Below are 22,655 nucleotides of genomic sequence, written 5' to 3' on the forward strand. Positions count from 1 at the left end.
GACGACTCTAAGAAGAGAAAGAACCCACCCAAAAAGAAGGGAGGAAGAAAGAAAAAGAAGAAAACAAGTACTGCTGGAATACAAAAACACTGGAAATTAAATCTACAGAAGACAGAATAAGAGAAGCCTCGGAGATGACGATGATGAAAGTGATCGCTGTATCAACAATGGTGATGGCATGATGGTAGATCATGACGATGCAGAAAATCACTTTGAAGACAAAATGGAGGATGACGAAGAGGATGATGATGGCGGTGCAGAGGGAGATGGATCTGTGAACAGTTCAATGAAATCGATCATTGACAATAGAAGGTAAGTTGGTTTTTTCATCATTTCAAAACGAATGGATGAGTCACAATGAAATCTTCACTTAAATCAACTTCACCTTTCATTTACACAGTGGAAAATCGAAACGTCTCGATTGGGAACAAGGATTTTTTTTATTTACCAAAGTTTGATTGTTATTTGCCCAGGCCTGTTTTTCACATGATTTTGCAGTACATTCCTCCTTTTCCTTTTTATTTAACGTTACGAGGAGTATGTCAACAATGGCTTGACGATTTATATCACAATGTCTGTCCAAATGTCGAGTCCATTGATTTAGTTAAGAGAAATGAATTCACTGACAGCATTGGTTACAAGTATCCTTGGTACAACCCAAACGCGAAAAGAAAATACGGGGATTCCATTCGATATATTTCTTTAGTTTTTCCAAATATCACATCAATGTGTTTTCCGATATTTGAGTCACGTCAATTAAGAGTACCAACTCGATTTTTGAAATACTTCCCACAGCTTGAACGTATGGAATTATTCAATTACAGACCCTTCTCTCCTTTGTACTTGCATGTATCAGGACTTCGCAGCAACGATTTCTTACTGTCCATGGATTTACTGAATGTGAGAAATATAACACTTGGCTATCAATATTATCGCAGAAGGTCAGATCGTACTTCTTTTCCCTATGTCCTGAGTTATTTGAATAGTAATCAGCAACATCTCAGAATCAAACATAGCATCAAGTATGGAGATAATGGTACGGAAACACTAAAGGAAATCAAGTATCTGGTGGAAGAGGAGAAATTTTCATTCGAAGCAATAGATTTCTTTACTCTAGACTCTTATCAATATACGCAAGAAATGTTGGAATTCTTTTTGAACAAGTACAAGAAACAGTTGGCAAGTAATTACAAAGCTCTCTTACCTTATGAAGAATATTTCGAGCGACGAGGAATTTTGTGCAATCACAATTTGCTTGACTTTATTATTGAAAACGAGTTATTTAAAGTGGCATTCCCTAATGCCGATACTGTAGCTTATGTTATAACTGACAAGATTTTGAAAAATATTGCCGATGAAAAGATGGCTAAAGCCATATTTGAACAGGCTAAATTTCCACTTCTATTTGAAGGGGAATGGAATCCATTGGTCACAGTTCTCATCAGCAACCCTTATACTCCAGGTTTAGTTTCATATTTATGCAAACTTGTTCCAAATTTGATCACACTTGGCAACAGTGAAGGAATAGTTACCAAAGATGAAAATGGTTGTTTTGTTCACAATATGAATGTGCTTGCTTCCTATTTAAAGAAAGTAAGAGAGCCAAGTGGTTACGTAACTTCTCTGGTAGAACGCTTACATAGATGTGGTTGTGAATTGAATTATGTTTTTGCAGAGACAGGCAATAATTTCTGCCACTTGATACCTTCGTCCTGTAAGTTGTCAAATTGAAAACTGAGATTTGCTTTAACCTTGCGCTAGATTTATTTAAAGTAATACCTAAAGAATATTTAAATATGAAAAACAATGAAGGACACACTCCTCTTCAATCACTGTGCACTTTACAAGGAGAATTATCGATTGATTTTATTGAAGAAGTGAGCAAGATATTTAACACCAACGGAATACCTCTCAACGACACCTACAACAATGATCAAAATTTGTTACACATGTTTGCCGAGAAGAAAAACCAACCTGTTATTGAAACCCTCATTAGTTACGGTGTCAATGCAAACGCTGTTGATACCTTTGGAAAAACACCGCTATTTTACATGCATTCGATTGGACATCAGCTTGTTAGACCATCTACGCTCCATAAATTAATGCAAGCCATGGACAAGTCAATGCTGAATCATAAGGATAAGAATGGAAAGACTGCTCTTACGTATTGGCTTGAGGACCTCAAACCGAATATTCCAAGTTCTGGAATGCACTATTATTCACCAGTCGACCTTTCAGGGAACCTTGCAATTATTTTGTTGATGGTAGGTGATGGATGTAATGTATTGGACGCCATTCAAAGCATGGATTCTGAGCTCATGAAACAAGGAAACCTTTCCCACAATCTTTCGCTATTCTTGGTACAATTATTGGTTGCAACTACTCGTCACACTGAGAGTTATATCTTTCGATTACTGAAAATAATTAGCCAAGACAAAGATATTTATGAACTCTTGAGTGCTCCATTTCAATTTCAAGACAATGAATTTGAAGATCAAAATTTGCTTGGAGTTAAAGCAAACGCCCTCTCCTGTTTAATAACATATTTGATGGATGGCTTTGAGAATTCTCCTATTGGTGCTCTATTTTTTGGAACACCTCCAGTACTGGATAAGAGTGTTTTAGACAAAGTATTCACTCTTGAAGATGGAGTGTCCGCTATTGACTTTTTATATTTTGCTTTATTGTCTGGTATTCCAGGTAATCAATTTATGCTCTTTTTAGAAGAAATATTCAATGTTCCTCGTCTTCATTATACCTGGTATAGACAACCTCACTATTCTCAAATTTGCCCTAAACTAGCCAAATACTCCTACTACGATACTGATCTGGGCCCACTCAATATTCTTCAGCTTTGCTGCAAGCATGAACGCAAAGATTTGTTGCAGTATCAATTGCTTCCAAATTTTAAAGATGGCCTTATCACCAATGACGAATTCCAACAAATGATAACTGCAAAAACCAAGAATGGAGACGATTTATTAGATATTGCATGCAAGGCTTTTAACATGGAATTGGCTGGTTTCATTAGCTCAGAATGCTCTCTACAATTTAAACGAGCTCATTTTGAGGAAGGTCTTCAGAAACATCAATATGATTTTTGTTACTCGTTCATAACGAGCAAGAGCGATGCTGTGAAACCAACATTGGACGAAATTGTGCATGTTTTGTGTGGATATATTCAAAAGTGCGAAATATTTGATGAAAAGCAGTTTGAACAAAATTGCATTGATTTGTTTGAGGATTATTTCATTGCTCATGAAACGACTTTGGAAGAGAAGTGTAACCTGTTTAACAAGATGTTCACTGTGTGTGGTGAGAAACCCAAAACAGCACCAACAGCGCGCCCTGTGACAACTGTTCAACAACGTAGTAATTGGTTTCTACATGTGCATCGAACACTTGAGACAAACAAAATGTTATTTATCCAACCTCCGACTCCAATACCGGAAAACAAGACCTCGCTTTTAGAGTTATGCTTCTTGCATGGATTTGTATTTTTAACAGCATATTTTGTGTCCGGAGAAACCTCTGTGAATAGAAGACCCAAGAAGATCTTTATGAAAAGTGATCTTGAAACAGAAATATTGTCTCCTTGGGCCACCCACCAAAACGCGGATACTGGAGACTCTCTCTTGCATTTACTTTGCACAAACACACAATTCACAAAGGCCAGAGTGAAGAAGCAACATGAAAATAAGGAATATTTGGCCACTGATTTGATTCAATACTTGAAAAAGGTGAAACGAAATACGATTTTCAATCTCACCAACAAGAACGGAGAAACAGCACTGTTCGGTGCACATCGTACTCAATTCTTGATCGATGTGCTGACTCCTTTAACCAATACCTCTGTCACAAACAAGGATGGCAAAAAAGCCTCTGAAATGACACCTATTGAGATTGTAGATCCAAAAAAGAAGAACTAGGGCCTAGTGTTGTTCAGATAATTGTGACACAAGTGGAACGAGTTCACAAATGACCACACAAAGGATCCCGGTCCTAGGAAAATATGTCCTCAAGTGACAGTGACAGTTGCTTGACGCCAAGTTTACAAAAAAAAATGCTCCAAACTCTCCTGTTCGTATTTCTCATCGTGCTTGTTCTTGTGCTGAGTGTTTTCGCCTTCCTTTACATTATTCCAGTTCTACGAGTCTCGAAAGCTAGACCTCTCAAAATCTATGAAACCATTCATGCATTACCATTCATTGGACGAACCTTCCTCGCCGATTACTACATGAGCCGATTAATCGGATTTATGGCTCCCTATACCGATAATATTCGTCCCATCATTGAAAGCATGGATGAACACGAAACAGTGGTCCGTATCACTGAAAAAGCCTCCATGAAAAATCCTTTCAATTCCATCCATGCAGCTGCATTGGTCAATTTGGGAGATTTGGTTTGTGGTTTGCAAGTGACCAATCAAATTGCTCCGAGAAAGTTGCGAGCCATTCCAGTGGAAATTTGTGCAGAATATTATAAGAAATCGCGTGGACTGATTCGTGGAACGTGTCGAGATGTGGTTCCTTTGGAGTTGAGTCAAATGGAAATGTACAGAGAGAGACCTTCGTTTCGAGTCGTGGCTGAGTGTAGAGATGAGAGTAATGAATTATGTGCTTTGATTAAGATGATTTGGAGTGTGGCTCCTCAACAACAACAATCATCGAATCAGGAGAAGAAGCAAGAATAAACGTCGTGACTGTTTTAGTTACTGACAGTAGGAAGTTGTGACAACACTGTTAATGCATGTTAAATGAGACTATGGTAATATGTTCGAGAGCTCTGAGACATTTCAAACTAAAAGATGTACATTGAATACAAAAACAAAACCACACCACAGACATTGCCTTTTTTGTACATTTTACAGCTCCTACCTTAATTAAAAAAAATATATCATTGTGTGATCGTTTTACCCTCATCATGTCCCAATACAAGACCTGCTTCCAATATTTCTGTAAGTGATTCATCTTGTCCAATGACTGGAGCGTATCGGATACTAATGAAATTGAATTTCAGTCTACAAACCACAAACTTGGATTGTTGGTACTGCTCTCTTGAGCGTCGGCTCATACATTAATCTTAAGGCCCAGGAAGGACAACAAGGCAAAAAGTTTCAAGACGCTCGTCCCTCTGCTGCTACCTTGGAATTTGAACGAGTGCATTTGGCTCGTCCTGGTGAAAATAAGGATGTGTGCTTGCAAGTCGATTGGGCACCATCTTTCCATTCTTCATGGTTGAAGAGAGAGTAATACAAGGACAAGCAATTAATGGTTTTTTCAAACAACGTCAAGGAGCGAAGTAATTAAACATTGGTTTTTTGATGAATCGTCTTCAAGTTATATTGAACAGCGAATTGGTTTTTTCTTTCTTCTCCCTTCGACCGATCATCCGACAGGAGGGGAGAAATTACAATCTTTTGGCCGATTTCATTGAGGCGTATGTCGGCGTGCTTATGATAGGTCGCCGAATCATCGTCATTGGACCTGTATTCACTAAACTTCACGAAGAGTTTATTATCTTTGGTCCTTCACAAAGTAGATTTCACAATGGTGATCACTTGGTAACGTTGTTCTCGTTACGTCCATCATGATCTTTACATGAAATGTCATTCGATCGCACAAAATCTAGATTATCAATACTTTTCACTGTACGTCACACCAATCAAGGCAAACATGATGCGTTTAATACCATCGATAACCTCCATAATATGGATAACCACCATATCCCCAGAATGGCATGGAATAGTAATTACCATAATTTTGTCCATAGTAATAAGGTCCTCGATAGGCACTGGCATACGCAGCATAAGGTTGATAATTCACAGCTGCAACCTGATTGCTGTACATTTGTGTATTTCTTGCATACGAGTTGTAATTTCCACCAGCCACTCCATAATTCGAACCTAATCCTCCTTGATAACCATAGGCACCATTATAAGCATTACCGTATTGAGCATTTGCTAAGGAAGCGATACAGAGTACCACGAGAGCTACAAGAATACACAGTGTGAATTTCATTGTGTTTTTTGTTTTTTGGATGATTAAGAGTAGTGTTGTGTCATCGAATTGTTTTTATATCCCTTTCGAAACTGAAATGAAAATGGAAATGTTCTTTTTTGAAGGTTGGGAAGAGGGAATGAGAAACATTTCCTGAGAACTATTCTTTACTCAATTCTCCAATTAAGGAAAATTGATTAAGATAACCTTGGAGCCTGGACTGAAAATGTAAGATATCTTGAATTAGATGTCGACGATCACCAACTACTCTGTTTTGTGAGTGTGTTGCAGTGGTCGTATAATACATCTTTGACATGGAAAACGTCAAAATTTTGAATCTACTATGAGCATGCACAGTTTTAATCATTGTAGACTCACAATAAAATTCGGTAGTAAAAGGGAACATTAAAAAAGGTTGGTTGACTAAGTTTTGAATTTTTAATTTCCAAAAATTTACCACTGTTGTGGAAGAATTATTGTCATCTAGTGATTCACTGTCTCTCAAAGAATTGAAATGACATTTTCAAAAAATCAATTGAAAGAACCAAGGATGAACTTCGTGAGCTAGAATCCAAATTAATGATCCAGGCCTTGATTTGTTCTTAGATCCTTTTAAAGAGAGATTTTCACTTGAAGAACTTGGTTTTTTGATCTATTTGAACATTTCCAATTTGATGAAAAAGGTACACCAATGAATAGCCACACCTATGAACGTCCCGAAGCCTTTCTCTCCAAGGATGAGACGAACGGTATCACAGCTCAACTACCTTTTCGGAAGAGACTTCCAAGACACTTGAATACACAAGCCTTCAAACAAAATTATTTTGAGATGAATGTCCAATCAAACTCAATGACAGTTCTGAGAGAACGAGTTCCTTCATGTAACGAGAATCAATCAAAACCTTCTTTTCTATTGTATCAACAACGTTTGAGAGCTTCGGATCTATCCATCAATAATCCCAAAAAGAGAAAGAGCCTTGAAGAAGATGATGGAGTTGCAATGATTGGTGCTGGAGCAAGAGTGCCTTCGAATATTACTCCATCTTCCAATCCCATGAAAAAGTCCAAACGCTTGAGCAAGACGTGTTTTCCAAACAGCAACCTGCTCTCTTCTCATCATGAACATTCTTTTCCAACTGTTTCTGCAGATTCATATCGTTGTACAACAACAACCCTTACAGAGGACGAGCACATTCAAAACACCAAGATCGTTATGGATCATGTAAGCAGCTGCAGGGATTCCAAGACAAAACCAATCCTCTCACCACCACCGCCCGGCATGGCAAATTTCTCATGGATGAACCAACCTTCCACTAATGATTCCATTGATCATCCTCAATCGAGTGCAATGAAAAACATGATTCTTATCTCAAACCCGAAACCAAGCAACGTACCGAACTCAGCCTTCGATCAGTGGATGATGAATTTTTTAATGTATCTATGCTCCGTCCATGAGGAACCATTCAAAAGGAATTAACAGAACAACAAGCACATAAGAATGATCAAGAAAACTTAAACAAGAATTGATGAGGTTTAAGCTTGAAAAGGAAATTCATCAAGGCGTGGATCCCCATAGCTCGTTGAACTTCTCCATATGGAAATATCACAAAACATCATCCCTCAACAACAGTTTCTTTTTGAGCGACTCATCAAAAACAGAACAATTAAACACTTCTTCAACTTACTCAAGTACAATACATGATTAATATATTCGAATCTTTCGTCCATATATGGACCATTACTCTTTTCTCTCATGGGTTCATTTTTTCACAAATTCAGCAAAAATGCAATTTCTGTTCGAAAACGATCAATCTTTAAAAAAATTTGAAACACCTCGATCATGATAAACAACAACAAGACAGAATCTGCTGTTGATTCATCCACACCAGGAAATCTCCGGCAATCCTCACCGCTCTCCAGCATGCACTTGAAACAACCTAAAAAACTTCGACAGGAAATTAACACTCATGCATTCAAACAAAATTATTTCGAATTAGATCTCCATTCAGGTCCAGGTGTTCAATTGTTACGTTTTGAAAACACAACAACATGCTCCAATTCACGTCCTCAACAAGAAGAGCATTCCCAAGCCATGAAGATTTGTAAACAATTCCAACAAAAGTTTCGCACCAGTGATTTGTCTTTAGAACTTCCAAAAACGCAAAAGAAACGAAAACAATCATTAGATGAACACCAGTCATGTCCTGTGGCGCCACATAATCCACAACCACTACATCCACAACAACCACACTTGATCCAATCAGTGGTTTCGAAAGGAAAAGAGGAGGACCAAGCATCTCTTCCGTCCACCACCAAGGCCATTCACATGGAATCAGAACGACCAAAGAAACACTTCAAAACAACTAATGGGCATGGTGAAGATAATCCAAGATTTGAGGAACTATCTTCTCAAATACAACTTCCAACGCAATCATCCTTGATCCTGGATTCTTCTTCGTTGGTCGAAGAGCTACAGCAATTATCTACATTACAAAATCAAACATTCTTACCTCAGAATACACGAGAGGTTATCATGGATGACAGGACTGTTTCAAGCCACAGGTCCATTACCAACGAATTGCCAAATATGAACATGATGCAAAACGTTAAAAGTGCAAATCGTGGTATACAATGTGATCCATCTGCATCCACAGGGAACTGTGTTCTTCCTCCTAATACGAGACTGCTCCCCAATAAGGAAACGGACATGGATTTTGCATGGAAAGATGCGTGTCTTCGATGGATACAGGAAAACTCGACTGGAAATCTCGTTGGGCAAGGACACGATACAACCGTTAGTGGCCACAGCCAACCCGGAGGACATACCTTTTAGCACCTTACACCTTACACTTTAGTGCCGTTTGCAATGGCAGGTAGTCCCAAAAAGGAGATACAAATAGCACTTAACACTGGAGTGCCAAATGCAAACAGCACCTGACACTTGAGTGCCGAGTGTCATCAGCACCTGTATATTTTTTAATTTATTTACTTTAAATATTATTTTGAAATTACAAACCTCTTCACGGTTGTGAGCAACGGGCCTCAAAATTCTCTTCACTACACAATCATCATCGAGTATAGGAAACAGCATCACGAACGCAATTTTTGGACAATTCGTCTGACAACGACAATACCAAATGATCATCTACGAAATTTAGTTTATGGAGGGAAGAATAGACTCACGCTCATTTTCTAAGGTGAAGCGTTGTGAGGCAGTGGTTCAAATAATGTTCCACCGTTCAGCACCTGTTTTCTGAGTTGATGTTGCGCCATACAACACGGCGTTGAAAGAGATTGAGATGAAGTTGTCGAACAGGATGTCAGAGCTTGCTGAATGAACTTGAGAGACGATTTATGTTGAGGAAAAACACTTGCAGTACAGGAAAACATTTTCATTTGGTTCAACAGGGGAGTGAAACTTGCCAGCTTTTCTTCATAGTGACATGTACTTTTGTTCAATTGTTACAAAAACGGTGAGAAGAACAAGAGAATGGTGCTCAACACTGTTGTTGGCTGATGTAATCGAATTTGAGTGATTTGGGAATGACGGTAACAGCAAAAGTCAAGCTGAAGCAATCAGAAGGGTACAATTAAGGGAACTGGAATCACTTTTTGTTTCGTAGTCATACTTCTTAACGGCTGAGTCTATCATCGTGAATGAAAGGAACATATCATCTTTTGTGCCTCCTAACTCCTTTCATACGAAGGTCCAAGCTAACATACGTAAGGAAAGTAGATGCATGAGATTAAATCATGCCTTTTTTTTGTTTGATAGATTCGTTATTGACCTTTTTATATGAACACGAAGTAGAATGGTTAGGTTCACAAACTAGTACCTCCATTTCAATCAACATCCATTTCGCACCTTACACTCAAGTGTCAAATACAAATAGCACCTTACACTCAAGTGTCAAATACAAATCACACTTCATTCATTTGGCACTCAAGTGTCAAATGCAAACAGCACTGACACTAAGTGTAAGGTGTAAGGTGCCAAAATATAACAACTCCACAAATCAGAGGACATACTCAAGGTCGAATCGTTTCCTTTCGCTTGGCATCATCACGTTGTCGTTTTTTGAAAAAACAATCATCATCATCATCGCCATTATCTGAATTGACACATCATCAACTTGTGAATTGACACATCATCATCAACGTGATCATCATCAATCTTTGAGTAGTTGTTCTCACTCCACAATAACAACAACCACATGACAAGTTCCGTTCTGATGAAAAAGTCACCTCGATCTCCTCGTGGTTCTGGTAGTACTCTCTCCGATATAACCACAACCACCATGACAACAACAACAACAACTGGAAGTGAGAATGATCTTCTTTCTTCTCCATTCGATCCAGCAACAACAACAATCTCCTCAACCAATCCTTCATTATTGCCTTCTCAACAACAACAACAACCACTCTTTAATCCCGATGAATATGAATTACAACTGGTCGAAGTCATGGAAATTCATGAGAGTCGAGAAGTATTTCTCAATTACATTCAACGGTTTGCAATTCCTGAGACAGTTTCCTTTTTGAGAGACATGTGGAAATTTAAGGAAAAAAGGAAGGGAATTTATAATCCAACGACCATGTCCATTCGTCCAGAGATTCAAACAGAGAATCTTCAGAGTAGTTTTTCATCGAGTTTTTCATTGAATTCTCATAAAAAGACAGTCGCTGAATTGTATCGAATGGCAAAAGAAATGATTTCGAATTATATGGAAAAGGAATCCAAATATCAATTGAATGTGTCATCGGAGGTCACAACCTCTCTAGACAAGCGATGGCATTTGATTAGTTCAGTACTGAAAACGTTTGGCAATGTTCGAGTGCATAGTATGAGTTTGACGAAACAATTGTTTAAAAGTGAGGCATTTGAAAGTGAAATGTTAAGTTTGGAATTGGATCAAGATGTAATTAAATTGCCAACAGTCATTGTAGAAACACCTCAAGAAGAAGGAAATTGTCAAGCTGAAATTTTAGAATATATCGAAGATACAAAATCGAGTGCATCGTCGTCATCGACACCGCCTCCGTCCAATGATCCACAACATCTCTCTGCTTGTTCTAACAATAATTTGGAATATGAATCTTCATTGTTTGTCAAATGTTTAGGTCACATTGAAGATAAGAATCAATTCAATGATATTCTAGTGAAATTGTGTCAAATCTTTGACCATGTGGAATATTTCATTTACAAGGATTTGGCTATGGAACATTTTCCAAAATTCAAAAAGAGTGCAGAAGCTAAAAACTTTCTTCTTTCAAAAGGTGAAGATTTCACAAAGAAAATTGCAATTAATATCAAACTAGGTTATGAAATTGATATTCGATACAAGGCCAAGGATTTCATTTCTCCCTCCATTACTGACAAGGATATTTATTTTATTATCATGCTGTGTAAAGATGACAGTTGGGAAAAGGTGACTGAAAAGTCTCTCCATGTGGAAAAGGACTTGGTGACCTCGTATCAAGTGTTTACATCCAGTAAGAAGTTTCTCATTGGAGAAGAAAAAGAGAATACAAGTTTTAAATTGGCCAAAGTAGAGATTTCATTACCATTCTCGGTTGAAGATAGTTATAAGGTCATTGTGGATCGACAGTAAGTTATTGATTATTATTATTTATTTGAATATTTATTATGAGATATATTATGAAATATTTCAATGACAACCTGTTGTCAATATTCATCACAAAATTTCAGAGCCAAATTAAAATCAGATCCAATGACTGTTGGAGATTTTGAAACGTACAAAGTGGAAGCATGTGCCGGTCCCAAGAAACCACTCTCCATGGCTTACTCGAGTGAAAGTTATAATTTAGGAAAATTCTCAAAGAATCGAGAAATTATTTTTGTACAAACATTACTTCACGATCGAATTACAAATTGTTACATTAATCTTGCAAAATCAGCAGAATTTGAAGAAAAACGGAAGAATAAGGAACGTATACTTGTAGATATCATGTATTCATACATTTTTAAAAGTGAGGGGCCTCAAAAATGTAAACTCACTTACATTTTGTTTGGTGACATGAAAATGGCCATTGACAATGACATGTTTTTCAAAAAGTTTATCAAGAGTCGAGCGAAATCCATCTCCAAAGGTTTTACCAAGCATCTCAATGAACGCACGAAACATGGCACGACATCTTTTGGTCAAGTGGATGACATTTTCTGCCTACTTCAATGCTTGGAACAAAACTCAATGATTTATCCTCAACGATCATGGTTTGAAGAATTTTCATCACATTTGGAGAAGGCGAGCTGTAACATTAATGGAACGACGATGGATAAGGTTGAATTTTTGGACTTTTTGGATGGAATTTGAGTTGTGTATTTCTCTCTCTTTGCAAGAACAAGACAAAATCAGCGATAATTCACAATCAGAAAGATGGTCATATTATTCGTCACAACTGGAATGCAGCAGTAATGGTTTTTGGACATGTTAAACAAATGCATCGAATTAACAACCGTTCATTTTCACCAGCGATCTCTGCACATGAATCACAAATCTGTCAATAAATACAGGAGTGATCAATCTCACTTTACTTTTTGGAGAATAATCTAGAAAACACAAAGATGGCCAACAAAATTAAAAACAATGCCACCAAATGCAACATGAAAGGATATCTATACTGATACAAATCATATAAATGTTGCAAGTAGTGAATAATGACCTTTGAGGAAAGCTTACTGTAACCATGAAGTCTCACACCAAATGCAAATGCATGCTCGGCATGTCTCTTCACGCCTGCCTTAACAAACAATTCAAGAGCAATCTTAAATCCAATAGGATTCACCTTATTTTGAATAGCTCTTTGATAGACCGTTTTTGGTAATGCAAAGAATCCAGACATGGGATCTGAGAGTGGTGTTAAAGGACGTGCCAACGATCGGGCTCCTTTTGAAATCACTCGACGATATAATGGCCAATTACTATCCACTCTCATCTCACCACTGCCGTATCGAGTTCCGAGAACAAATTCTGGAACCTGTGTTCCTTCTTTCAATAAATATTCAAACATGATGGGCACATCTTCAGGTGGATGTTGCAAATCGGCATCCATACACATTAAATAATCGCCTTTTGCTTCGTTGAATCCTCTCAACACTGCACTACTCAGTCCCTTTTCATTGGTACGAACAATAATTCTTAAATTTGGAAAATTCGTTGAATCTTTTGCTAAATCATTGATGATCTCTTCACTTCCGTCTTTTGAATTATCATCCACAACAATGACTTCGGTACGTTCCCGACTCATACCAAGCGAGGCTGATTTCTTTCCTCGTTCTCCCATGGCGTTATAAATTCGGGTAACCAATTCTTTCAAATTGGCTGCTTCTTTATAGGCAGGAATGACTATGGTGGTTAATATACTTGAAGACATTTTCTGAAGTTGATCCGATGATGAAGAACGATAAGTTCAATCAAGATTAGAATTTTTTTCTTTCTAAAAAACACGTGTTTTCAATTTTCATGTTCTCTCATCTCTGAGATGATGGCTTGAAGAATTTCCATCGTCATGATTGAATGAGTGGACCGATCATCATCATCATTAGAACAAGGCACCATGACGAAGAACCCGAAAAAAGAAGTGAAAAAATCAAAAAAATGAAAAGTTGGCTTTGGCGGAGCTTGCTTGAACATCCAAAGGCTCAAGCTGCTCCGATTCGTTCATCATGGTCTCTGTTTCTTCTGAAAAGAAATAGTAATAGTTGTAGTGCCATGGGTACGACCACGACGAGGACTATGAGTATTTTCAACGACAAATATTCATTGAAAATGAATCATCATGAGAGTAGTAGTCATAATTTATTTTCCCAAAAGAGATTGTTTTCAACATGTTTGAAGCAAACATCAGCAAGTAGTAGTGGTTCTGATAATAAACATCAGAACACGAAAAAAGAGGATTATGATCCACAGAAAATAAGTAGAAACGCTGTGGTAAAAGCAATTGCAGGAAATACGTTCATTACAGCAATTAAATTTGCAGCATATATTACATCAGGTAGTGCCACACTCTTGGCTGAAACATGCCACTCTCTAATAGATAGTCTCAATCAAGGATTGTTATATTTAGGTATTAAGCAATCAGCTAAAACTCCGGATCAAAAGTATCAGTATGGATATGGACGAGCCCGTTACTTTTATTCGCTCGTTTCAGCGTTGGGAATTTGGTGGATTGGTTCATTTTCGGTCATGTATAATGGTATTCAAACACTTATTCATCCACCCTCCCATCAAACACATCCCAAAGTTACTGATACTACTAACGGCACTGACCATCATCACAATGTCCTAGTTCCTACAAGTGACATGATTGAAAAAGATTCATGGAGTTACATGATTTTGAATTCGTTTTTACCCGATCAAATGGTCACAACCATGATGTGTCATTATGGTCTAGTCACACCAATTGTACTTTTGATATCATTTATCATTGATGGAGGTGTCTTGTTGAGCGTCGTTAAGGATTTGAGAGAAGAAAAACCAAAAGACATGGGTATCTTTCAATACATGAAATCTATTCAAGACCCTATGGTTTTAGCTGTATTATTAGAAGATTTGGGTAAGTTTGAGAGATTTCATGGGAATTTCCAAGTGACATTTTTATATCTTGTACATATCATTGTTTTTCATTGCACTGTTTAATATTTTCTGCGACCAACTTGTCTGTTCTGAAAATAGCTGCCTGTCTCGGTGTAGTGATTGCATTTGCAGGAATTGGAATGTCCATTTATACAGATAATTTAATCTATGACAGCGTTGCATCATTGGCCATTGGAGGATTGTTAGGACTTGTTTCACTTTCGCTCATCCAACTCAACAGGAATTATCTTATTGGACGAAGTATTGACAGCAAAATGGAGGCAAAAATTCGAGACATTTTAATGAAGAGAGAATCTATTGAAGCTGTGTATGCTATTCAATCGCAGTGGCTCAGTCCAACTAGTTTCAGCGTGACCATTGAGGTTGATTTCAATGGTTACTATTTTTGTAAAGTGCTCAAAGAGCTAGGATATGAAAAAGAATTTATCAAAAGGAGCAAGGATGTGAAAGAATTAATGAAATTGTTGAATTGGTATACTGAAGATGTTACCAAAGCTATGGAGGTAAGTTTGTTCATGTCAATAATGACGAAAGTGACATTTGTGAAATGGTTCAAATTGACGCAAATTCTTTTTGAACATTTCAAATCTTAGAGAGAAATTATTGACATTCAAGATGACATTCGATCTCACATTCCAGAAGCAACATTTATTGAGCTTGAACCAAGTTCGTCCATGACTGGTTTTCGTATTGTAGAATATTTACTGAGCGATTCTCTAAAGTAATCATCATTTCAAATAATTGATGATTCGAATACAATCATGATGCCATTCAATAGAATTTGTGAATTGGTTTTTCTTCAGCCACAAACAAAATTAGTAATTCAATAAAAAAATGCCAAAACGAAAACTTTCACAACAAACGCATCCACAAGAAGAAAATGCAGAGACCCAAACAGCATCAACCACAAATTCTCAAAAACAAGACAAAAAGAAGGTTAAAACAAATCCGAAAAAACAAGAATCAAGTGATGATGAAACAAATAATCATTCACAAACAACAACAGTCGATTCCTTTGCATTTGCTTTAACTTCCGACTCATCGGATCAACAATCTCTGACCTCATCATCTTCAAAATCAAATTTTCTGGCATCCAATCTCTTTCAACCAACAAGTTCAAATACCAACAATACCTCCGTAGGCACTAGTGGATTTTTCAAACTTTCTGAAACGTTTAAAGATTCCGATGAGGAAGAAGACATTGAAGAATTAGAAGAGACACCCATGATGACGGAACGAGACAATGCTGAAGAAACTGCAAAATTGATGAAAGACAAGTCTGCTCTTCAATCCCTTCGTTTCGTAAAAGATCCATCAACGCTACCTTCCGAAGATTTTAATCCTTTTGCTAAATATTCGAAAAAACATTCCTTTTTATTTCCTCTCTTACCCTTACAAACAGCTCAAATCATTGTTGAGAAGGAAACACAAAAATTAAATCGTCACACGGAGAACAATGAATCGTACCAACAAATGTTGCAAGATCTCTCCGTGCATGCCACCATTCAGAATAACTTTAGAGACTTTGGTATGTATGGACAGAACTTTTTCAGAAAGAACAACACCGAGGCCATCAAGAAGATTGCTCACGAAAAGATTTCTATCACTCGGGCCAATAAGCTCAGAATGCTCATTCAATCGATTGAACGAAGACATAAGAGACCAACTCAGTCAAAGAAGCAATAATAAATTCTTAGTTTTAATATGAATGAATGAAATATTTAAATATTGTGGAAAAGGCTTAGTGGAATACTAGAGCTGTCCCATCTGAGTCTGTACATTGAGGTTTCACTGTTTCTTCATTTCCTCCTCCATGATGGCATCTTCATCCTCCTCTTCGTCAGATTCGTCGTCATCATCATCTCCAACAATAGCCTCCTTCAGATATTGAACTAGATTGTAATTGAAGTGGAAGGTGAGAAAACCTAGAACAGTGCCTAACACCCAAAATACAGCATAACCAACAGCAAAGGATATTGTAATTGCTTGGAATCCAGGAATGAGATCAGTAGAAGGGCAACTGAGGGAAAAAGCATAGACGCAATAAGTTATGAAAGCAAGGAGCATGATTAGGGAGAGAAGTCCTTTTCCGAGAAGTACAGTCGTAGATATTGGGCTTCCTTTTTCCTTAATTTTGGAGGCGTACCAAACTATTTCAAATATAAACGATCCCACATGGGCAGCAGAAATGAGACCACTTGCCAATTCCATTACTGCAAGTGTTGCAAAAATGTTGTTCACGTAGGTAAATAGACATGCTTTTGTGTTTCCAATGCGATGACTATCGGCCTTGGTTACTCCGAAAACAGCAAAGGCCCAAATGCAAATAATAAAATTGCATAGGGCCGACGCTATTGAAAGACCCATAGTAATTCCATAATTAATCTTATCTTTACGCTCTGTTTTCCCCCATCCAATCTTTACTCGTTGACGGAATGGTTTCTTTATCTTTTTTCCTTTTCGTTTCTTGGGTACCTGTTGAGGTGGTGGTCCGTCAACTACGGACTGCTCCTGATGATGAGGGTCATTTGTAGTCATAATATTTTTTTTTGAAGCTTTCCCGCCTCAAATAATGTAGTTTTCATTGTGCGTGCTTTTGACAGCAGTAGTTAGCGGTTAGAGATCTCGAAAAAGTAATGAATATGCCCAAAAAAAGTTGAATTTGTGGATATGCCCTTTGACGACATGATTCTTGCGTTCATGATTGGGTATTGGGCACTGTTCTAGGTTTTTTTACAAACAAACCTAAAGATCAGTGGTTCCATGAGCAAATAGAATTCTCCTTGGCAGATCAGCCTTTATTCTTTACAGTTCCTCTCTTGAGAGATCTCTCCATGTACGAGTGGTCACATACGTGTTGTACAATTTATTTGCGAGTAAAAATTCTCCTGTTAATCATCTCTATGCAGTCCTCTCTTTTCTTCGTAGATTAAATTATATTCCACACGTGTACGCCTAATAAAAAGCTTGGAAAATTTTCCAAGAGACACTTTTGAAGTCAACTTTAAAATTTCAATGGTTGTGGTCGGCACTTTCTCTCGAGCACTTTGTTGAAATTTTCCTTCGGGACTTTCTTTTCGCTTTTTTTTAGCACTTTTGCGGTCTCGCCTGGAATTGAGCAAAATTCCTGTTCGAACATTTATCTTTAAAAACGGCGTTTGCTATTTCAAACCCAAGCCAAAAGAATTCATCGAGTCAAAAAAAACCAATTATTACACCAATCGCACACTCGCTCAACAGAGGTCCATACTAAGCCTTTTTCTCAACTCTCTCCATTTTACAAAAATTCTCTCAGCTCCTACTCAATGGAAGCTCTCAATTCATTCATTCATTACATACAGAACCATCAGTTAGTGGCCAAGGTTAAAGAAAATTCATTGGTCCAGAGAGTGATCCAATCTGCCTTGTATACACTTTTGGCTTCCTATGCCGTGGTTGTACTCACACAATTACAACTCTTTTACAACACGATCATTGCTCCTGTATTGGCAGGAAATAAAACCATCAAGGAACAGTTACAGTTAGCCTACAACGATTGGGTGATCGGAAAGCTCCTGAAGAATGATCTTGTCCAGAGTTGGTTGAAATTATTGAAAGAACAATATGAACGCGTCAAGAAGAATTTGCGAATTGAAGATTTCAGCAGTGTGGATCAAACATTGTGTACTGTATCATCATGGGTCAGCCAAAACGTCATTGGAAGAAACGGATTGGATGTCTTGCTGAGTACTGTCTTCGAGGAAGCTAAAAATAACAATACCTCTAAGAAACTTGTTTGGGTTGATTATGGTGCTCAATCCGATCTCTCCTTGATGGCCAACAAGTGTCGTGATGGCAATTTGAAGAGTAGTTTTAACAAGATTTACTTGATTGCAACATCCAAGAAGGCTTTAGAGAAGGCTCAACAACAAGCTGCCACTTTGAATTTGAGTGATGATTTGGTTCAAGTCGTGGAACAAGATCCAGTCTCCTACCGATTGCCAAATAATTTGAAAGCTGATATTGTCACTTTGAGCTATTCATTGACAAACTCAACAACTTCATTGAATTGGATTGAATTGTTGGAAAATATTAAGACTAATGTGTTGAAGGAAGAGAATGGTGTTTTGGGTGTTGCTGACTTGTATGTTTCAAGAAGAAAGCCAGAAGCTGGAGCAAGACAACACAGTCTCATCACTCGTGCCTTGTGGCCTTTGTTGTTGAATTGGGGACTTCAACTCTCTGTGAATGCTGACCATTTGCCATACCTGGAAAATCATTTTGACAGTGTTCATGTTGAGGAAAATATGGCAAGAATTCCTCTCGTTTCTAGTCTCACTTGTGGAATTGTACGTGTGCCTTATTACTTGTTTGTTGCCACTACAAAGCAAGAATAATTTTCTCTCACTGGTTTTCAATAATTGTTGAGTACACAATATATGTAAATAAGAGTTATGTCATTATGATTCTCTCTCTTTAATGTCCAAAACAACAACAAAAATGAGAGTCAAAAATACGACCATGGTTACTTTTTCAAAAGTTCTAATATTTTCAAATTCCATTGAGAGAATGGAACCTTAAAGTTTATTGCGATTGAATCGACACTTAAAATCTGGTGGGTGTTGTTGGTTGGAAGAGACTCTTGTTTCTTGGTGAAGTAATCTTTGAGGGCGAAGATGATGACGAAATGTAAGGTACCTTTGAAAAAGACGAGGATCGTCTACTATAGGTCTGTGCAGAACCTTGCTCCTTCACCGACCGTCGATCCATGGACTTTCGATCCAATGGTTTTCGATCCATGGATGATCTTCTCTCCATCGATTTCCGTTCACCACTGAATGAACCTCTCCGTATCACACCGCCTGCACTCGACACACTCGTATCCGACCGATCGGATGTAAAGGAGGTTCGTTTGAGATTGGGCTGTGATTGAGGTCTCACGAGTGGTACGGAAGTGGGCTGAACAATTTTCACTCCCATCTCCTTTCCCAGAACATAATCGACAATTCGAATCTGTACACGTCTCTCTCCCACTGCAATGGCAAGACCAATACCTTTCCCTTTCAAGATTTTACTTCCTGCGAATATGAGATTGTGTGTTTTCAACGGCAGTGTATCGGTCAGGTACGTGGTGCAAGACACTGGCTCCGATGCCTTACCTCGAATGACTGAGACATCGACCAACAATTCGTCCTGAATCCATATAATTCTACAATCGGCAGGGCACGTTTCTCCCTCCTTGAGTATGATCAAATCTCCATATACGATATGCTGAGTATCAATCTCGATTTCTCTTCCTTCTCGAATAACTGTAGCCACTTGAGGAAGTAAATTAAGGAAAGCTTCCATATAATGATCTCGTTTGCTGAGAGGTTTCTTCAGGAGGCCACAAAAGAAAGTCTCGGGAACAGGCCTCTCCAGTGCATTATGAACACCCTCATTGATTAAGGATTCTACTTGTTTCGGCCTCACTCCCAGACTCGACGGTATATTTAACAAATTGATATTACTGTGAGGAAAGAATGTATTGCTTAGAGTTTTTAAATCGTATGTGTGCTCTTGAATGTCTACAAAATAATAGAGCTGATCTTTGGCTAACATTTTCAACCAATTATTATTATTATTATTGTTAGGAGGAGGTGTTACGAGACAAATTCAATGAGGATATGTAAGATGATGATACACCACTGATGATGGATAAAATACAAGAAGAAGATGAAAGGTAAGAGAGGATCTAGAAAATCAATGAGCTTTGCGTCAGATGATTTCTCTACCACCCTCGTATAGTAGCAGGTGCCCTAATATATTTCGGAAATTAAGGGTAAAACTCTCTCGTGTGTACCACAGATATAACGTGATCAAGCGTGGTGAAATGAAAACGGTCACCGCGAGAACGAATTTTCTTTTGGATCGGGAAAATGAAACGTAACGACCAAATGTTGAGCAAGAGTTCTCTATCTCTGTTCATGCTGTGAGGAGGCTATATTGTAAATTTTCCAAAGCCTCATACAATTTGAATAGCTCGTACTCAATGTTATCCATGTTTCATGTCCAGATCATCGTTACGAACAATATTATCATTTAACAAGTTCAATTAGAGAATCTTCCTAGGATTCCAAATCCTTAATTGTGTCTTCAAGAACTTTTTCTTCCAAAGGCTTATCATCAAAGAAACAACTCGTTCATCGATTCTACGTAGCATGAAAAGAAGTATCTTGAACAAGTTTCTCAATAACAGATAATAATTTATTGAAATACACATCTACGATTTAATTCAATTGCAAATCAGTGGACAAATCCACAACCGTCAACCATGGAAGCAAGACTGACCCAAGATACATCTTTCCCTCATGAACATCAGCCTCAGAAACTTGAGAAACAAACGTAGCAGTTCTATCCACATAAACAGAGATGACTCTTCCATGTCTATCCAACTTTTTAACCAATCCCATGACTGGAACCATATTCAGTGCCGTCAATGGAGGAACATGTTTTAAAAAGATATTCTTAATATTGATTGAAGATTGCACAGCAGTGACATCAGCATTGGTTTCAGCATACAATCCAACCAAAAAGTTTCCATCTTCATCAGTCTTAATATTATCAGGATATCCACCAATATCTTCTACAAAGACAACATTGGTTCCAGCTTTGCGACCAGTCAAGTAATATTTTCTAATTCTTCGTTCAGAACATTCATTAATGACAAGGAAGGAATGATCCGATGACAATGCAATTCCATTTCCAAATCGTAAATCAGAAATGACCAATTGCAACTCACCAGTTTCAACATGGAATTTGAATAATCTTGAATCGGCACTGTTGGCCAACACAATGCTTACAAATTGCATTCTCGAAAAAGCCAACGACGAATCTGTAAAGTAAATGGTCTTTCCATCGGGCATGACGACGACAGAATTAACCATCTTGATTGGCACTCCTTGATATGAATTGACCAACACTTGAACCTGTGAAGGATTATTGAATGAAATACGTAAAATTCCCTTATAAGCATCAGCAACAATTAAATTACGATCATGGTCAAAGGTAAGACCTAACACTCGACCACAAATAGGTTCGTTCCATACACTGAGTCCACATGTCGCTCTTGTTGTGGCATTCAAAGATGGAACGCTGTAAGCAAATACTGTGGATTCTCCAGAGGTGACATTTACTCTTCGAATACTTCCATCAGCAATACCAGTGTAGAGGATATCTTGGTCCACTAAATCCCAAGCAAAACTTTCTGGTCCTGTTAAGACTCCTAGACCAATCTTTCTTGAATTGATAAAGGTTTTCTCTCGTATACGAGTTGCAGAAACCATCATCGGTTGCAAGGATGAGAAGTGAAACAAGAGTGGCGCAAGTGGACTTCATTCGAATAATTTTTTTGTCTTAATACTTGAGGAAACTGTTGTGCTGAATTTTGAGGTAAATTTTATCCATGTTACGTTTTTCATGATGCTGGTTATAAATGTAAAGTAACCCATCAAATGTCCATGATTGAGCGGTAATACTTGCCATGATAACATTTAAAGACATTGAACTTGATGCCTTATTTAATAGTTCGTTGATATTGTGTAACCATTTCTGTACCACCTGTATACAATAGTGATGGTTACACAATATCAACGAACTATTAAATAAGGCATCAAGAGCCGAGGGCCCTCAGCATCTCTCTTTTTGCAATACAGAGCTTATTTTACAACTACAGATAGAACATTTAAAACGATAGATGTGCAGGGACTGAATCGGAGATGTGGACCCTTTCGTTGTGAGAGTTGTTGTGACTTGAAATATTTGGAGATGACTCTTAACCAATCCCAAACATTATTTCTGAGGCTCTGGAATAGAGGTCATTTAAACACTAGAGCTTGATGATTGGATGAGTCGCACCATGAACCATCAATTCTCCGTTCAGTTCATTAAGAATCATTCCTTGAGGATGAATGAGAGATGATCTTGGGAAATTACACAGTCGTTCCTCGATTACAGAGGAGAGTTAGCCGTTTTTGAGGACTCAGCTCTAATAGTGGGTGTTCATTACACAAGGTCCCTC

The 22,655-nt window shown here is 37.8% G+C and overlaps 14 protein-coding genes across 14 annotated transcripts; 9 read left to right on the plus strand and 5 right to left on the minus strand.

Moving 5' to 3' along the window:
- On the plus strand, positions 1 to 3,929 carry C9374_003231 (uncharacterized protein; the record flags this gene model as incomplete). The annotated part of the gene is made up of 4 exons (XM_044692737.1): positions 109 to 312; positions 401 to 452; positions 499 to 1,714; positions 1,762 to 3,929. Coding segments are annotated over 4 exons (3,640 nt in total), but the record flags the coding sequence as incomplete, so codon positions are not given.
- Positions 3,930 to 4,063: 134 nt separating this feature from the next.
- C9374_003232 (uncharacterized protein) lies at positions 4,064 to 4,693 on the plus strand (the record flags this gene model as incomplete). Its single annotated transcript, XM_044692738.1, has 1 exon — positions 4,064 to 4,693. The coding sequence occupies one exon, from the start codon at positions 4,064 to 4,066 to the stop codon at positions 4,691 to 4,693; it is 630 nt and encodes a 209-aa protein (XP_044549410.1).
- Positions 4,694 to 4,923: 230 nt separating this feature from the next.
- Positions 4,924 to 5,252, plus strand: C9374_003233 (uncharacterized protein; the record flags this gene model as incomplete). Its single annotated transcript, XM_044692739.1, has 2 exons — positions 4,924 to 4,957; positions 5,020 to 5,252. 2 exons carry the CDS (start codon positions 4,924 to 4,926, stop codon positions 5,250 to 5,252), a joined length of 267 nt encoding a protein of 88 aa, XP_044549411.1.
- A 432-nt stretch (positions 5,253 to 5,684) lies between these two features.
- Positions 5,685 to 6,020, minus strand: C9374_003234 (uncharacterized protein; the record flags this gene model as incomplete). Its single annotated transcript, XM_044692740.1, has 1 exon — positions 5,685 to 6,020. The coding sequence occupies one exon, from the start codon at positions 6,018 to 6,020 to the stop codon at positions 5,685 to 5,687; it is 336 nt and encodes a 111-aa protein (XP_044549412.1).
- A 670-nt stretch (positions 6,021 to 6,690) lies between these two features.
- C9374_003235 (uncharacterized protein) lies at positions 6,691 to 7,476 on the plus strand (the record flags this gene model as incomplete). The annotated part of the gene is made up of 1 exon (XM_044692741.1): positions 6,691 to 7,476. The coding sequence occupies one exon, from the start codon at positions 6,691 to 6,693 to the stop codon at positions 7,474 to 7,476; it is 786 nt and encodes a 261-aa protein (XP_044549413.1).
- Positions 7,477 to 7,839: 363 nt separating this feature from the next.
- Positions 7,840 to 8,832, plus strand: C9374_003236 (uncharacterized protein; the record flags this gene model as incomplete). The annotated part of the gene is made up of 1 exon (XM_044692742.1): positions 7,840 to 8,832. The coding sequence occupies one exon, from the start codon at positions 7,840 to 7,842 to the stop codon at positions 8,830 to 8,832; it is 993 nt and encodes a 330-aa protein (XP_044549414.1).
- A 1,381-nt stretch (positions 8,833 to 10,213) lies between these two features.
- On the plus strand, positions 10,214 to 12,334 carry C9374_003237 (uncharacterized protein; the record flags this gene model as incomplete). Its single annotated transcript, XM_044692743.1, has 2 exons — positions 10,214 to 11,607; positions 11,710 to 12,334. 2 exons carry the CDS (start codon positions 10,214 to 10,216, stop codon positions 12,332 to 12,334), a joined length of 2,019 nt encoding a protein of 672 aa, XP_044549415.1.
- Positions 12,335 to 12,551: 217 nt separating this feature from the next.
- Positions 12,552 to 13,394, minus strand: C9374_003238 (uncharacterized protein; the record flags this gene model as incomplete). Its single annotated transcript, XM_044692744.1, has 1 exon — positions 12,552 to 13,394. The coding sequence occupies one exon, from the start codon at positions 13,392 to 13,394 to the stop codon at positions 12,552 to 12,554; it is 843 nt and encodes a 280-aa protein (XP_044549416.1).
- Positions 13,395 to 13,618: 224 nt separating this feature from the next.
- Positions 13,619 to 15,342, plus strand: C9374_003239 (uncharacterized protein; the record flags this gene model as incomplete). The annotated part of the gene is made up of 3 exons (XM_044692745.1): positions 13,619 to 14,576; positions 14,696 to 15,120; positions 15,211 to 15,342. 3 exons carry the CDS (start codon positions 13,619 to 13,621, stop codon positions 15,340 to 15,342), a joined length of 1,515 nt encoding a protein of 504 aa, XP_044549417.1.
- Positions 15,343 to 15,451: 109 nt separating this feature from the next.
- C9374_003240 (uncharacterized protein) lies at positions 15,452 to 16,303 on the plus strand (the record flags this gene model as incomplete). The annotated part of the gene is made up of 1 exon (XM_044692747.1): positions 15,452 to 16,303. The coding sequence occupies one exon, from the start codon at positions 15,452 to 15,454 to the stop codon at positions 16,301 to 16,303; it is 852 nt and encodes a 283-aa protein (XP_044549418.1).
- A 102-nt stretch (positions 16,304 to 16,405) lies between these two features.
- Positions 16,406 to 17,155, minus strand: C9374_003241 (uncharacterized protein; the record flags this gene model as incomplete). The annotated part of the gene is made up of 1 exon (XM_044692748.1): positions 16,406 to 17,155. The coding sequence occupies one exon, from the start codon at positions 17,153 to 17,155 to the stop codon at positions 16,406 to 16,408; it is 750 nt and encodes a 249-aa protein (XP_044549419.1).
- A 767-nt stretch (positions 17,156 to 17,922) lies between these two features.
- On the plus strand, positions 17,923 to 18,993 carry C9374_003242 (uncharacterized protein; the record flags this gene model as incomplete). The annotated part of the gene is made up of 1 exon (XM_044692749.1): positions 17,923 to 18,993. The coding sequence occupies one exon, from the start codon at positions 17,923 to 17,925 to the stop codon at positions 18,991 to 18,993; it is 1,071 nt and encodes a 356-aa protein (XP_044549420.1).
- A 208-nt stretch (positions 18,994 to 19,201) lies between these two features.
- Positions 19,202 to 20,197, minus strand: C9374_003243 (uncharacterized protein; the record flags this gene model as incomplete). The annotated part of the gene is made up of 1 exon (XM_044692750.1): positions 19,202 to 20,197. One exon carries the CDS (start codon positions 20,195 to 20,197, stop codon positions 19,202 to 19,204), a length of 996 nt encoding a protein of 331 aa, XP_044549421.1.
- Positions 20,198 to 20,865: 668 nt separating this feature from the next.
- Positions 20,866 to 21,924, minus strand: C9374_003244 (uncharacterized protein; the record flags this gene model as incomplete). The annotated part of the gene is made up of 1 exon (XM_044692751.1): positions 20,866 to 21,924. One exon carries the CDS (start codon positions 21,922 to 21,924, stop codon positions 20,866 to 20,868), a length of 1,059 nt encoding a protein of 352 aa, XP_044549422.1.
- Positions 21,925 to 22,655: the final 731 nt, after the last annotated feature.

Source organism: Naegleria lovaniensis, assembly GCF_003324165.1.
Source record: "Naegleria lovaniensis strain ATCC 30569 chromosome Unknown tig019, whole genome shotgun sequence".
Lineage (NCBI taxonomy): Eukaryota > Heterolobosea > Eutetramitea > Acrasida > Naegleriidae > Naegleria > Naegleria lovaniensis.